At 40.1% G+C, this 17070-nt stretch overlaps 1 protein-coding gene across 1 annotated transcript in view; it reads right to left on the reverse strand.

The window, feature by feature from the left end:
• Positions 1-17070, reverse strand: part of LOC106879930 (ubiquitin carboxyl-terminal hydrolase 19) — a 187638-nt gene that overhangs the window by 73982 nt on the left and 96586 nt on the right. The window contains exons 13-15 of the mRNA XM_089345165.1: positions 13670-13735; positions 10533-10643; positions 8064-8174 (exon numbers count right to left, since the gene is read on the reverse strand). Of these exons, the coding sequence (XP_089201291.1) occupies positions 8064-8174; positions 10533-10643; positions 13670-13735 (288 nt within the window). The remainder of the gene's footprint in view (positions 1-8063; positions 8175-10532; positions 10644-13669; positions 13736-17070) is intronic.

Genomic DNA, 17070 nt, shown 5'->3' on the forward strand with positions numbered 1-17070 from the left:
CAAATGTATGGATGGGCTAACGATACCATCGGGGGAGGTTACGAAGAGACGGGCTTGGGAATTTTTGAAATGGATAAATTGATGGAGAAAGAAATGACAGAAAAATTTAAGGTGGAGTATTTGCGCAGACTGAGACTGATCCTTCAGTTGAAATTAAACGGATGGAATAAGATCGAAGCTATCAACACCTGGGCAGTTTCACTCCTTAGATATGGAGCACAGGTAGTCACATGGACAGTAAACAAATTAAACAGCTTAGACAGAAACACAAGGAAGTTGCTAACTAGGTATGGGTCACTCCACCCAAAAAGTGACACAGACAGACTGTATGTACCAAGAAAAAGAGGAGGAAGAGGACTTATTGGATGCGAACACAGCATTAGAGCAGAAGAAAACAACATAGCATGGAATGTAAAAAATGCCACAAAACCGCTATTATTAGAAGTAAGGTCAGGCTTGTGTAGGATGAAAGATTGCAAAGATAAAGCACTATACAAGAAATTGAAAACGAACGAAACTGAAAATAGGTGGGTAAAGAAAAGAAAGCATGGTCAATTTCATAGGGATGTTGAAGATAAGACAGACAGAGAAAAAAGATGGCTGTGGATGACTAAAAGTGATTTAAAACCAGAAATGGAGACTCTAATCTGTGCTGCCCAAGCACTAAGAACAAACTACATAAAATACAGAATAGACAACACAGCAGAAAGTGATAAGTGCAGAATCAGTGGACAAAACGGTGAAACCATATGGCATATTACCAGCCAATGTATGCCACTAGACCAGAAGGAATATAAGGGACACGACGACAATATAGCTAGGCTTGACCATAGGACACTTTGCAACAAGTATGGACTTGACAGGGCAAGAAATTGGTACGACCACAAACCTGAAGGCATCATCGAAAATAGAAACGCAAAGATCCTATGGGATTTTATGATTCAGTGCGACCATGAAATAGAGAATAGGAAGCCGGACATAGTCTGAATTGAGAAAGAAAACAAACTATGCTGGATCATAGATATAGCATGCCCAGCTGACAACAAGGTATGCGATAAGGAAGAAAGAAAAGTTGAGAGATATGACAGGTTAGCTTGGTAAGTTAAACAGTTGTGGTCGATGAAAAAGGTGGTAGTAGTACCAATAATTGTCAGAGCCCTGGGAACAGTGAACAAAAATCTCGAGAAGTACGTGGAACAAATAGGAGCTGCAATAAGATTGGAGCACTTGCAGAAAATAGTACTGCTTGGAATCACTCGAATACTCTAGAAGGTGCTCAAAAAATAAGAGGTGTTACCTTAGTTCACTGGTAGTGAATAGATGACACTGTAGTACATCTCCAGCATTAGAAGCTGTGCAAAGGCAGTAATAATCCTGCCTTACCATCGGATTCTTAGAGGACTAGTAGGAATTCTTTTAACAATGAGTACCAAATGCAAATGAATAATTGCCTGTGTAATTTCAAAAACAAAATTGTCTGTCCTTCAGAAAATCAGTGTTTAAGGAAAAATATAGTCTATCAAAGTTAGGTAATAACAGATCATAAGTATTATTTGCTACAATTTGGAAATCTGGATTTCATAATCATTATTATTCATTTAAGTATACAAGAAAAGGTAATTCTACAAATCTTAGTAAATTGCATTTGGGATTTAGAAGATAGTATGATTTAAAGTGGTCCATTATTACCTACACATCATACAATACAGGTAATTCTACATGTGATTTTGCCTTGAAGAAATGTATTATGTAAATTACTTCTGAATTAATTTTATTAAATTTTAATGAGAATATTACAATGAAATGTAACAAATTTCAGAAGACATTTAAATATTTCATTTCTTGATTATAATTGCTTTTATGTTACACAAAAAGCATAATTTTTCCAAAAAAGTTTATTATCTATATATATAAAAATGAGAATGTGTGTCTGTCTGTCTGTCTGTCTGTTTGTCTGTCTGTCTGTGTGTGTGTGTGTGAATCCCTAAAACTCGAGAACTACTCAACCAATTTCATTCAAATTTTACACATGCCTTACTTAGGGTTCCAGTTGTGTTTTAGTCAAAAAAATTTTTAACTTCATGCAGAGTTTGAGCCCACAGCAACATCATATCTCCTCCACTATTTAAGTATTACGTGTCAAAAGTGAAACAAAAACACTCATGTCAAATACTTTCACTTTAAAAATGAAACTATTCCACTAACTGAAACAATCACATTTCAATACTGTAATGACAGATACTTTCGGAGAGAGAGAAAGAGAGAGAGAGAGAGAGAGAGAGAGAGAGAGAGAGAGAGAGAGAGAAAGAGAGATGTATATGTATACATATAGATGTATATGTACACGTTATTCCTCTAACTGAAACAATCACATTTCGATACTGTAATGACAGATACTTTCAGAGAGAGATGTATATGTATATATATATATATAGATGTATATGTACACGTATATGTATAGATATATATATATAGATATAGATCTATATGCATACATGTATATGTATACATATGTGTAGATGTATATATATATAGATGTACATGTAATATGTACACATATATACATATATATATATACATGCATACAGATATCTATACATATATACACCCATCACACACATACACATGGACACAAACACACACATTAGTCATTTGTTTTCTTATCCAAAACTACGTCAAAAGTACTGAATGGATCTTTATGAAATTTGGAAATTACATTCTATGCATAACGGCCATAACTCCCATGAAAATTCATATATTTTTGATGTTGATGAAATTTTAACCCGAACATAACAGATGAGCACTGTCTGTAGCTGGTCTTCTCTTGGAAGAGCCCCGCTTCTCACATAGACAACTGTATGTTGGCTGCTCAAGAGTGGGCAGCAAAAAAAAACCTATTTGCATATGCTCCACAAGGGAAAATAAGGAACATTGTTTACAACGAGGTGTTATAATCACAACAGCAAGAAAGTATGTACATGATCACCTTCTTTTACGAAACTTCATTGACTTTCATATATTTATATTGATATACATATATATACGTGTGTTTGGGTGCGTGTGTGTGTATATATATATATAGATATCTCTATATATAAAGATGAGAATGTGTGTCTGTCTGTCTGTGTGAATCCCTAAAACTCGAGAACTACACAACTCTCTTTTACGAACCCAGTGAAAATACATATATTTCATATGTCAAAGAAATTCAAGCAATACATATAACACCAAAGTTAAAAACATTCCCAACAATTCCACAATCCCCAACCGCCAGAGCTATTGAAGAAACTGTTATCATCAAAGATTCCTAACATTTGCAAAACAAAATTAGACAATACGACGCTGTACTACAGATGACATCATTTGGAACCACAAGAGATTTAACTGAGGCAGCATTCATCCAAACTTTCAAGATCCAACCTCAGATTTATCATCGCATTGTCTCTCTACTACCTCTGTCAAATGAATCACCAAAATTGGCCTTTCATTATTTATAATCTGTACCTGTTTGTTTGGTTACGAAATAAAATACACAAAACGTGTTTCTGAATTACGTGTATTTACTTTACATACATATGAGTTGAAAACTTTCTTCTAGCATTCCACTTAATGTCTATGTTCCATGCTGGCATGGATTGGAGAGTTATTAATGTAGAAATATGGTATCGTAGCTACTAACAATTGAGGGTTGCGTAGTCTAGACGGCGTTTTTAGATTTCATCATTCTCTTTAACCCGGGCAACGCCGGGTATTTCTGCTAGTATTTAATAAATAGCATCATACAACGTGGAAGACAATTGGAGATTTCTGCGGGACAATCTGTTGAAAGCCACCGACCAGATCTGTGGGTGGTGTAAGGTCCCCTCTCAACCCAGAGTAACATGGTGGTGGAACAAGGAGGTAGACAGGGCTATTAGACAAAAGAAACAGGCTTGGAAGGGCTGGAAGAACAGTGGTAGCAGGGAATTGTACCAATGTGCCAGAAGGGCGGCTAGGCGACAGGTTTATTTAGCCAGAGGGGAAGCAGATAAGAAAAGATTTGCCAATGTTCTGCGCCGTGAGGACCAAAGACTCGAGGTATTTCGTGTTGCAAGACAGTGTAGGAGAGAGAATAGTGATGTTGTAGGAGAGAAATGTGTTCGCATGGATGATGGTACGCTTGCACTAAATGAGGATGCAAAGAAAGAGGTCTGGAGATGCCACTACGATAGATTGCTTAATAAAGAGAATGAATGGGAGGAAGAGAGCCTGCCGTATGTTGACCCAATAGAGGGACCAGCTATCCGAGTTGATAGTACCAGGGTAGATAAAGCGATTAAGAGTATGAAGACCGGGAAAGCCCCCGGCCCATCAGGAATCACTGCAGAGATGCTCAAAATATCTGGCAGTGTTGGCTATAGCCTAGTCACCCGTATTACAAACCAGGTGATACACGAAGGAGTCATACCCAATGACTGGTGTAGCAGCATCATAGTCAACTGCTACAAAGGTAAAGGTGACGCTTTAGATACAAATAATTACAGAGGCATCAAGCTGTTAGATCAGGTTATGAAAGTTACAGAGAGGGTCATAGCCCAACTAATTAGGGAGCGAATCAATTTAGATGAGATGCAGTTTGGGTTCGTGCCAGGTAAAAGCACTACTGATGCTTTATTTCTAGTGAGACAGCTGCAGCAGAAATACCTAGCTAAGGATAAACCTCTGTACCTGGCTTTCGTTGACATGGAGAAAGCCTTTGACAGGGTCCCCCGATCCCTTATCTGGTGGTCAATGAGGAAACTTGGGATAGAAGAATGGTTAGTGAGAGCTGTGCGAGCCATGTACAGAGATGCTGCCAGTAAGGTGAGGGTTGGAAATGAGTACAGCAATGAATTCCGGGTAGAGGTAGGGGTCCACCAAGGTTCCGTCCTCAGCCCCCTCTTATTTATCATAGTCCTCCAGGCAATCACAGAGGAGTTCAAGACAGGTTGCCCCTGGGAGCTCCTCTATGCTGATGACCTTGCCCTAATTGCGGAGTCACTATCAGAACTAGAGGAGAAGTTTCAAGTGTGGAAGCAAGGTCTAGAATTGAAGGGCCTTAGAGTCAACCTAGCTAAAACCAAAATCCTAATAAGTAGGAAGGTAGATAAAACACAAACCCCTTCAGGTAGATGGCCCTGCTCAGTATGTAGAAAAGGAGTAGGTAGTAACTCTATAAGATGTACCCAGTGCAAGCTATGGACACATAAGAGGTGCAGCAACATCAACGGCAGGCTAACTAGGAAGTTAGTTTTTGTTTGTGGCAGATGTTCAGGTGCAATAAAGACTGTAAACAAACAGGAAACAACTGCTATCTCATTCCAGGGTGAAAAACTAGAGGTAGTCGATAGCTTCCGCTATCTGGGCAACCAAGTTAGTAGTGGGAGTGGGTGCGCTGAAAGTGTAGCTGCTAGAATAAGAATAGCCTGGGCAAAGTTTAGAGAGCTCTTACCCCTGCTGGCGACAAAGGGACTCTCACTCAGAGTAAAAGGCAGACTGTATGACGCATGCGTACGAACAGCCATGCTACATGGCAGTGAAACATGGGCTGTAACTGCTGAGGACATACGTAAGCTCGCAAGGAATGAAGCCAGTATGCTCCGCTGGATGTGTAATGGCAATGTGAATACCCGTCAGAGTGTAAGTATCTTGAGAGAAAAGCTGAACATTAGAAGCATCAGTTGTAGTGTGCAAGAGAGACGATTGCGCTGGTATGGACATGTGGTGAGAATGGATGAGGATAGCTGCGTGAAAAAGTGCCACACCCTAACAGTTGAGGGAACCCGTGGAAGAGGTAGGCCCAGGAAGACCTGGGCTGAGGTGGTGAGGCAAGACCTTCGTACATTGGGCCTCACCAAGGCGATGACTACTGACCGAGACCTTTGGAAATGTGCTGTGCGTGAGAAGACCCGGCAAGCCAAGTAAGATCGTTGCCAGTGCCCCTGGACTGGCTCTTGTGCGGGTGGCACATGAGATGAACCATTTTGAGCGTGGCCGTTGCCAGTACCGCCTGACTGGCTCCCGTATATGATTTTCGAGCGAGATCGTTGCCAGTGCGGGTGGCACATAAAAGACACCATTTCGAGCGTGGCCGTTTTCGTGCGGGTGACACGTAAAAGCACCCACTACACTCTCTGAGTGGTTGGCGTTAGGAAGGGCATCCAGCTGTAGAAACTCTGCCAAATTAGATTGGAGCCTGGTGTTGCCATCTGGTTTCACCAGTTCTCAGTCAAATCGTCCAACCCATGCTAGCATGGAAAGTGGACGTTAAACGATGATGATGATGATGATGATGATGATGATAACTAATTGTTGTGATATAGAAATTCTTTGTTTCTAATTGTCATAACATAGAATTCCCAATTTTTATTTTTTTATTCTTTCATTATCCACTGACTTCACCAAGAGTTGAATACAAAAATACCTTTCCTTAGATTAAATTTCTTCTTATTGTTCTTTTTGTATACATTAATGTACTGGAAATATTTCCTTATTTCACTTTGAATTTCATTAATTTTGGATCACCTTAAAAACATTGTTAACATGTATTTTCAGATAAATTAATTTCAATATTTTCTATATCCAAATATGCTGACACAACAGAAACAATTGTCAGCATTGTAAGGGGCATTCTACAATTAAAGATGCGACTTTCTCTGTCCATATTTTTGTTTTATATATATATATATATATATATATATATATATATATATATATATGTATTTATTTTCTCTAAGTTAATAAATTAACTCAGACAAAATAAATTGGTTAATAGATACCAGGGTAGCAAAGATCACAAAATGACTGTGGTGTAACTCCTGTTTATGAGGTAGAAACTCGTTGTTATTTTGGGTAATTGAGTAAATATACAAATTTAGTAAATGGAGTAAAACGCATATGTTAAATGAATTCTTTTATTTCCAACATATGTTTCAAAGTTTACAAATTGTACCTTCCAAAGGACTAGGTAATGTTGATAATGTCTTACGGTTAAGCTGGTTCCTATGTATTTCCCTGAAGAGAAGATTACATCCTTATCAACATCACCTATTCCTTTGGAAGGTACAATTTGTAATCTTCGAAACATATGTTGGAAATAAAAGAATTTATTTAACATATGCATTTTACTCCATTTACTAAATTTGTATATATATATCATCATCGTTTAACGTCTGCTTTCCATGCTAGCATGGATTGGACGATTTGACTGAGGACTGGTGAACCGGATGGCTGCAACAGGGCTCCAATCTGATCTGGCAGAGTTTCTACAGCTGGATGCCCTTCCTAACGCCAACCACTCCGAGAGTGTAGTGGCTGCTATTACGTGCCACCGGCATGAGGGCCAGTCAGGTGGTACTTGCAATGGCCACGCTCAAAATGGTGATTTTTACGTGCCACCTGCACAGCAGCCAGTCCAGCGGCACTGGTAATAACCTCTCTCTATATATATATATATATAGGCACAGGAGTGGCTGTGTGGTAAGTAGCTTGCTTACCAACCACAAGGTCTTGGGTTCAGTGTGTAAATGTTTGTGTGTCTATGTTTGTCCCCCCAACATCGCTTGACAACCGATGCTGATGTGTTTACGTCCCCATAACTTAGCGGTTCGGCATAAGAGACCGACAGAATAAGTACTAGGCTTACAAAGAATAAGCTTTGGGGTCGATTTGCTCGACTAAAGGCGGTGCCCCAGCATAGCCGCAGTCAATGGCTGAAACAAGTAAAAAAAGAATATAGATGTATATATATATATACATATATATATATATATATAACAAATACACACACATATATACACATACATACATAAATAAATAAATAAATAAATACATACATAAGTACAAGTAAAAGACATACCAACATCACGTCACACCTTGCACCTACCTGCTAAAAATAGCAGGTAAATCTACTGAACTTGTTGGATGTAGTCTAGAGTTAGGAAAAAAAAAACGACAGGATTGTGATTGAAATATTTTTGATCATGGGTCTGTTGGATCAAAGGTAATTAACAACATCTACCACCATGGGGCCCACTGTTACTCACCTGCACAGGTTTTCTGTATGGTTCCTTCCAGAAAAACACCACAGTAATTAGTCTCTGCTTTTTTGGCAGTGGTATGGACAGGTAACAGAAAGGATCAAAAGTAATGGACACCTGAAATTAGATAATAATAATGGTTTCAAATTTTGGCAAAGGGCCAGCAATTTTGGGAGAGAAGGTATGTTGATTACATCAACACCAGTTCTCAGCTCATACTTATAATCCTTTCTACTAAAGGTACAAGGCCTGAAATTTATTGGGGGGGGGGGGGGGGGGGGTTAGTTGATTACATCGACCCCAGTAATTAACTGGTACTTATTTTATCAACCCTGAAAGGATGAGAAACAGAGTTTGAACTCAGAACATGAAAATGGACAAAATTTCACGAACCATTCCACCTGGCATGCTAACAATTCTGACAGCTCATCACTTTCATAATAATCCTTTCTACTAAAGGCACAAGAGCTGAAATTTTGAGAGAGGAGCTAGTTGATTATATCTACCCCAGTATATAACTGGTATTTATTTCATCGATCCCGAAACGATGAAAGGCAAAGTCAACCTTCGTGGCATTTGAACTAAGAATGTACAGACACATGAAATGCTGCTAGGCATTTTGCCTGGCATGTTAACAATTCTGCTAGCTCACCTAATACTAATGTTAATAATTCTTTCTATTATAGGCACAAGGCCAGCAATTTCAGAAGGGACTAGTTGGGGTTAGTTGATTACATCGACCCCAGTACTTAACTGATACTTATTTTATCAATGTTGATAGAATGGAAAGCAAAGTTGACCTTGGTGGAATTTGAACACAGAACACAAAGACAGATAAAGTAGGATAAAGCTCCTTCCCAGATGATATAGACTTACAGGGTTGGTTTCGTGGTTTCTCTGGTGCATATACTTCACCCTTGATGGGATGCTGGTCTGTCACAAGATTACTCATTTTTACAAACTGAGTGGATTGCTGCAGCATGAAATGAAGTATTTTGCTAAAGAACACAATGCATCACCCAGTCCAGGAATTGAAACCACAATCTTACAATCATGAGTCCAACAGCCTAACCACAAAGTCGTGCAACTCCACAATCAATGCCTTGGTAACTGCTTAGTCCACATTATTCCGTAGGAGGCACAGGGCCACTTTCCTGGTTACTCTGGTGTATATATTCCACACTTGACAGGATGCCAGCTTCTTGCAGGATTAATCATTTCTACCAGCTGAGTGGATAGGAGCAATGTGAAATGAAGTGTCTTGCTCAAGAAGACAACTCCTCACCTCGTCTTGGAATCGAAACCTCACAGATTTAAAAATAAGTACTGAGGTCAATTTGCTTATCTCAATTGTGAAAATCATACCAAAATAAACGGTGAAGCTTGGTGCAGGATTCTGCCACGCCAGCTCCTGTCAAACTGTCAGCATGGAAAACAAATATTAAGTGATGACGATGATGATGATGAAACCCTTCAAGGAAGTGCTCCAGCACAACTACAGTCCAATCACTGAAGCAAATAAAAGATAAAATATACCTATGTACAAGATAAAAAGATATGCTGGCAGAATCCTGGTTTAAACATTCCATATAAACCCTCATAACTTTGGTTTTTTGGAATTTTCAGAAAAGTTTTGCAAACTTGTGTTCTATACATGGGAATTCATATAATTATGAAAAAAGAAAATTTCATTTTTTCTATTTAACTCCCCCACCCCACCCCCATCCTAAAATTTCCACTCTTTTGCAAATTTTTATTTAAAAATCAGCATGTAAAATATGGACAATCTTTTGCTTAAATCCCATCAATGGGCCACCCTTGGGTGCATCATCATTCCATTATGTGTTTGAGGCCCAAAATTTTTGGGGAGGGGGCCAGTCGATTTGATTGACTCCAGTATGCAACTGGTATTTAATTTATCGACCCCCAAAACGATGAAAGGCAAAGTTGATCTCAGTGGAATTTGAACTCAGAACATAGACAGACAAAATACCACCAAGCATTTCGCCTGCCATGCTAACGTTTCTGCCAGCTCACTGCCTTACGGGGAGAAAAATATTAAAAAAACATCAATGCATGTCAGAGTGACAAAGAAATGAGGAAGGTATCAGGTAGTTGTGAGATGTGTTAAAAATAACAGGTAAATCAACTTTAAATCACAAACAAAAAATTTCTTTTTCATAATAGTATGAATTCCCATGTGTGGAACACAAATTTGCAAAAATTTTCTGAAAATTAAAAAATATAATAGAAAAAAACTTAGGACGGGTTATAGGGGCTGCTTTAACCAGAATTCCACTGATATGCTCTCCTCACTGCCTTTTCTATTGTTTCTACAAAGGTCTTGACTCCCAGAGAGTGAGCTACTAGCATGTTGCACCCAGCAGACACATCTCACCATCCCTCCACTTTTTCTCGCTCTCACTCTCACTCTCTCAATGAAAACAATTAGGGTTCGTTCAAATGTCCACTCACCTTTTCGCAAACTGGACACACCAGTTTGGACTTGTACTGACCTTGGAACAGGTCCACAATGAATGAATCATCTCTTTTCTTGTAAACATCCCAAGCTTCATTTGCAACAATCTGGAAAATAAGTAAAAAGTTACTAAAGGTGGAGGAGCAGATGGGTTTGGTGATAGTAAAATAGTTAGGAGGGAAAATAACGAGGAAAGTGATTGTAAAACAAGAGTGAAAGGGGAAATATTGATTTCAAAGTTTGGGACAAGACCAACAATTTCAGAGAAGGGTACTTATTTCATAAAGGGTACTTATTTCGTCGACCCTGAATAGATGAAAGGCAAAGTTTACTTTGGCAGAATTTGAACTCAGAACATCTTTGTGGGGAGGAATTATAAAATAGGATGAAGAATTGTAAAACAGGAGAAGTGAAGGAAAAAAATAATGAAGAAATGATTGTAAAACAGAAGTGGGAGGGGAAAAATTTAGGGGTATCCATCCATTTTCTCCATCCACTATTCCTGAGAGAGCCATGGGGGTAGAGTTTTCAAGCACCTCCTCCATATGGTCCTATCAGAAGTATCCACCATTACTCTTTCTGGCTAGATTCCCAAGCATGACCAACTGAGATATGGATACTATCCAACCACCTCATTCTTGGTCTATTCTGGTTTGGCTTTCCTGTAACATTCTAATCACATGTCTATAATACCAGCCCTGTGACCTCCAATGCAGGAAAGTAGTGGCTCAACCTGGAGAGCTACCCTAATCTCTGAGCTATACACCCTGTCAAGTAACGTTACTCTAGAGATTCTTCAGAGAAACCCCATTTCGGCTGCTTGTATTTGTGATAAAACTCTTTCAGTCAATACCCAACATTGATGACTTTAGCTGAGGATAGGCATTAAAACTGAACTGAAGATAACGAGTTTGGCTTTTTTTCCCCAATCTCTCCTCTTCTGAGAATCAAATGCTGAATGCACTTGTATGCAGGATTCCTGAGACCATGGATATTGTCCAACCATCTCATTCTTGGCTAACCTCCAGGTCCCCTCAGCTTGAAGAATCCATTTTGTGATTCCTTCCTGCAACATTCTAATCATATCTTTAGTACTGGATCTGTGACCTCTCAATGCAGAGAAGTGGTGGTTCAATGTGGAAAAACTCTCAGATCTCTGAGCTACACACCCTGTCAAGTAATGTTATTGCAGAGCTCCTTCAGAGGAACTTCATTTCGGATACTTGTATTCACAACTGTACTCTATTGGACATTACTATACTCAACAGTCATGATCATAGATGAAGAAAGACACCAAAACCAAATTGAAGATATCAAGTATGGTTTTTTCTTTTGTTTTAATATCAACCTTTCCTCTACTGGTTGTGAAGAAGAAAGTGGCATCAGCAGAGATCAATTGCCAAATCGGGCCTGTGAAATTCTGAATTCGCGTCCCTTCCATGGTGTGTCTGGAAGAAGCCCAACATCTCCCTAAGGTCCAAGATCCATCTTTTCTGCATGCTGGTTCTGCCTGATCTCCTCTACAATGCTGAGACCCGAACCATCCTCAAACAGGACCTAAGCAAGCTGAAGGTGCTCCAAATGCAGTGTCATCTTCAGATCTTTGGTGTCTTTCTACGTGACTGAATTTCAAACAACATCTGAGAACAATGCCAGTAGCAGCCAACCAATGAAGACCAAGTCCAGAAGTGCAGGCTACAGTGGTTTGTCCACACATGCAGGATGAGCACTGGAGGACTACCACACCAACTTTTGAGGTAAAGAGACCCACACACAGGAGAATCCAGTTCAGGGCACAAAAAAAGACTTGGGTGAAACAAATTAAGACCTGAAGTTACAGAGGTTCAAACTCAAAGCATACTAAAGCCAGCACCATGGATCAGAAAGTGTGGAATAACATCATCACCAGAGTCCATCATTCAGTGGCACCCACAGCAGCCTCCCCCACTCTGGTTACCAGCTAGGGATTTTACTTTACTTTTACTGAGGATCAAATACTGATGCTGGTACACTGCTACACCAGCATCTGCAATTCTAGCAGGGGTAGTGATTATAAAATAGTTAGGAAATGGTTGAAGGGATTATATTAGAATACAAGTCCACTGCCTCAAAGTCTTTGGTCAACCACTGATGTGCTATCATTGCTAGTCTCTTAATGGTTATGTCTGTCAACTGAGTGGATTGAAGTAATGTAAAGTGAAGTACCTTGACCAAGGATACAACACACCACCAGGATAGAATAAAACCCATGACTTTATGGTCAAGGGCCCAGTTGCCTAACTGCTAGGCAACTGCACCTCCAATTAGAAAGAGGAGGGGTGAGAGGAAAATATTAAAGTTGTTTTTTTTTTAATTATGGGATTAAAAGAGAGATACAAGAGAGTTGGTGAGGGAAGTGGGGAGTGGTGAAGAGGGGAAGCAGTGAGGGAAGGGGGAGGAGGCAATGAGGGGTAACAAGGGAGAAGGAGAGCGATGAGAGAGATCAATGAGGGAGAGGGGAAGTGATGACAAAGTGGGGGAACGAAGGACAGGGAGAGTGATGAGTAAAGGAGAGGAAAGAGTGATGAGGGAGAGGGGGAGTACTAATAAAGAAAAAGGCAATAATAACACCAACATTGCCCCTCGCCAAATTATCCTGCCATCCACATCTTAAAACATACAAAATACAATTACACTCACATACCACCACTACACAAAAGACTCGCCTGGGCATACAGAGGTTGCGCGGAACTCTAGCCACCACAATTTTCTGATGACATCACATGCAATCACACTAAAATACCTTCAGCTAGTACAACACCATGGAACACTGCTACACCACCAACTGCAAAACCATCACTATCACCATCTCTTACACAACATCACCACCACTATCATTACTACAACACCAACACTATCTCCTACAACACCACTATCACTATCTCCTACACAACATCAACACCATCACTATACTGTCAACCATACCACCATCACCATCTCCAACACCATCACCATCACCACCACTGCCACCAACTACAAACACCACCATAACCAATTTCACTACAACACCAACACTATCTTGTATATGACCTCAAACACATGACGATTACCACCACTGACACCACTACAAATAAAGTACTTGTCAAGAGGTTACCTCATCTGGTCGGCCATCTGAGTCAACAGTCTGAATGTAAGGTTTGTTCTTGACTCTGTTGAGGTCCTAGAAAAAAAGAGAAAGAGAGAAGGATGAGTTAAGTTTAGAGCAAGATGCAAACAAAATAAATTAAACAATAAACAAATATCTATTCTCTCAGTGTACAAGGTGGATCCAAAAAGTTGCAGGATAAGTTATGTTTAATAAAAAATAACTTATTTTAAACATCATCTCCTTCGAAATAGTCACCTTGCACAGTAATACACCAGTCCCAGCTTTGTGCCACTTTTGGAATCTGGTCTGGAAGTCTTTTTCCACAACCAAGTCAAAACCTTCTGTGATTCGCCTTGGATTTTGACAACAGTGTTAAAACAGCGACCTTTGAACTGCATTTTCCCCTTGGGGAAGAGATGGAAACCCACAGGTTCTAAATCTGGTGAATAGGGAGGGTGTGGAAGCAACACCATGATGTTTTTGGCAAGAAACTCATGGGTGAGGAGAGCTTGGTGACAGTGCATTGTCATTGTGGAGAATCCAATTCTTTGCACTCCACAGATCTGTTGACTTTTGCCAAATGTCCTCCCTCAAATGCTTCAAAATGTCGCAGTAGTACTCTCGGTTGACGGTCTGACCCTGGGGGACAAATTCTCAATGCACAATACCAAATTTCTAGGGGTGACACTCGTGGTAGGTCTTCGAGGGACCTTCTTCTGCTTTTGAAGCAGCCATGCAACTTAAAACATTGCATAGGACCCACTGCCTTGTCATTGTAAGCTTGTCAAAGCATGCTCAGTGTTTCTGTAGCTGACTTCCCAAGTTTAACACAAAATTTCATGCTGACTCTTTGTTCCTATCCATGACAAAATCGCAGACTACAGCATACACATGATCACAACAACACAAATTTCACAATTTGCAAAGTAAACACACTGATGTCACTCGGTACACTGCCTCGTGAAGGTCACTGCTAGCTTTCACTATGCATGCAACTGAGAGCTGCTATATGTTGGAGCACTACAGAACTAGTCTGGGAACTTTTTGATACCACCTCATATCCCCCCACATGACCTCACTCACAGGGCGAGAGGGATGGCATGTGTGGATTGCAAATTTCCAAGCAAGTTCAACCAGATTATGATGACCAGTGGTTACACTGATCCATTCACCTTTTCTGCATATTTTATTGATCACAAAACATAGAGAAATAAAGAGAGGTAAAGCTAGGTGGTATTTGAATTAAGAATACAAACAGACATAACAGAATCCCACAAAATAACATGCACAATGTAAGGGAAAAGGCACTTGTGTTTTGTGCGACACTGCTGGCAAGCTAAACAAGAGCTGGAAAGTGACCTACTACAAAATTCCAAAGCAGGGCCTTATTTGAGCAGGTTTTCTGAACACAATGTATGGAGATCAACTGACTAGAAACACTGAACAGCCTCCCTGAAAACCTCCTTCAATTAATACATGACCGAGATGGGTGGTGCATGGGTTGAAAATGTCAGAGCAAGGTCAACCATATGATTATGACATGTGGTTACATAGATCTATTCATCCTTTCTACATATTTTATTGATCACAGAACAGAGAGGTAAAGAGAGGCAAATCTAGGTGGTATTCAAATCTAGAATGCAAACTGATGTGACAGAATATCACAAAATATGCACAATGTAAAGGAAAGGAACTGATGCTTTACAGAACATTGGTGGGCTAAACAATAGCTGACAAGTGACCTGCGGCTAAAAAGCCAAAACATGGCTATATTTGAGCAGGTTGTCAGAGAGCGAGGAGGGGGGGGGGAGGGGGAGGGGAAAGAGAGAGAAAATAAGCCTGATGGGGAAGTAGTGGGAGGAGGAGATACTAAACAGATGGAAGTGACCAGGTGTTTTCCCATGGCAACTCTACCTCAAGTCAGTGCTGAAACATAATTAAAATCTCAATCCTTCATTAACCTCTCAAAACACCAATAATTAATTTTGCCTCAGGTGTTTGTGGCTACCAAACAGAGTCAGCTTCCATCTGTGATGTGGTGAAGATAATGGCAGAAGCTTTCTACAGGTACATGTTTATAAGGGATAGGTGCTTGTGCTTCACAGGGAATTGCTGATGAGCTAAACAGTTAGCAAGTGACCTACTGCTCTGGATGCCAAAGCATGGCCATACGTGAGCAGGTCATCCAAACAATGTATGAAGATCAACTCACCAGAGATACTGGATAACTCCCTGCAAATCTCCCTCGACTAATGCAGGACCAAAATTGAAGGCAAATGTGAGTAGAAAAGTAAAGAGAGGTAAAGCTAGATGATATTTCAATTCAGAATGCAAAGAGAATACCAAAAAGTATTGTGTACAATGCACTTTGTGCAACATTGTTGGTAAGCTAAACAAGAGCTGGCAGTAACCTACTGCTATAAATGCCAAAGTATGGCCCTACTGGAGCAAGTTGTCCAAACACAATGTATGTAGATCAACTCACCAGAGATGCTGGATGCCTCTCTGAAGACCTTCCTCAACTAATGTAGAACCAAGATGGAAGGTGTGTGTAGGTTGAGAATGTCTGAGCAAGCTCGACTGGATGACGACACGTTGTTACACAAGTCCATTCAGCCCTTTGGCATTTTTTATTGATCAAAGAATACAGAGAGACAAAGCCAGGTGGTATTTGATTCAGAATGCAAACAGACATAACAACATCACAAAGTATGATGCAAAATGTTCCACTGATTCTAACCTAGCATAAAGCAAAGTCATAGTAAGTGGGAAGGCAGACAAATCACAAACGCCTTCAGGTAGATGGCCCTGCTCAATCTGTAGAAAAGGTGTAGGTAGAAACTCCACAAGATGCACCCAGTGTAAGCTTTGGACACATAAAAGGTGCAGCAATATCAGAGGAAAGTTAAGAGGGAAAATAGCTTTTGTATGTAGAAGATGCAGAAGTACAATAAATACCAAAAATGTACAGAAAATAGGCTTCAACTGCCAGGGGAGGAGGAAAGCTAGAGGTAGTGGATAGCTTCCATTATGTAGGTGACCAAGTTAGCAGTGGAGGTGAATGCTCCAAGAGCATAGCTGTGAGAATAAGAATAGGCTGGACAAAGTTCAGAGAGCTCCTACCTCTGCTGGCAACAAAGGGCCTTTCTCTCAGAGTGAAAGGCAGATTGTTTGATGCCAGTGTGCAAACAGCTATGCTGCATGGCAGTGGAATGTGGACAATGACAGCCCAGGACATGCATAAGCTTGAAAGAAATGAAGCCAGTATGCTTCGCTGGATGTGCAATGTCAGTCTGCATGTTCAACAGAGTGTAAGCATCTTGAGAGAAAAGTTAGGGATAAGAGAAATCAAATGTGGTGTGCAAGAGAGACAACTACACTGGTATGGTCATGTGATGTGTATGGAC

Source organism: Octopus bimaculoides, chromosome 29 (assembly GCF_046866305.1).
Source record: "Octopus bimaculoides isolate indiv1 chromosome 29, ASM4686630v1, whole genome shotgun sequence".
NCBI lineage: Eukaryota > Metazoa > Mollusca > Cephalopoda > Octopoda > Octopodidae > Octopus > Octopus bimaculoides.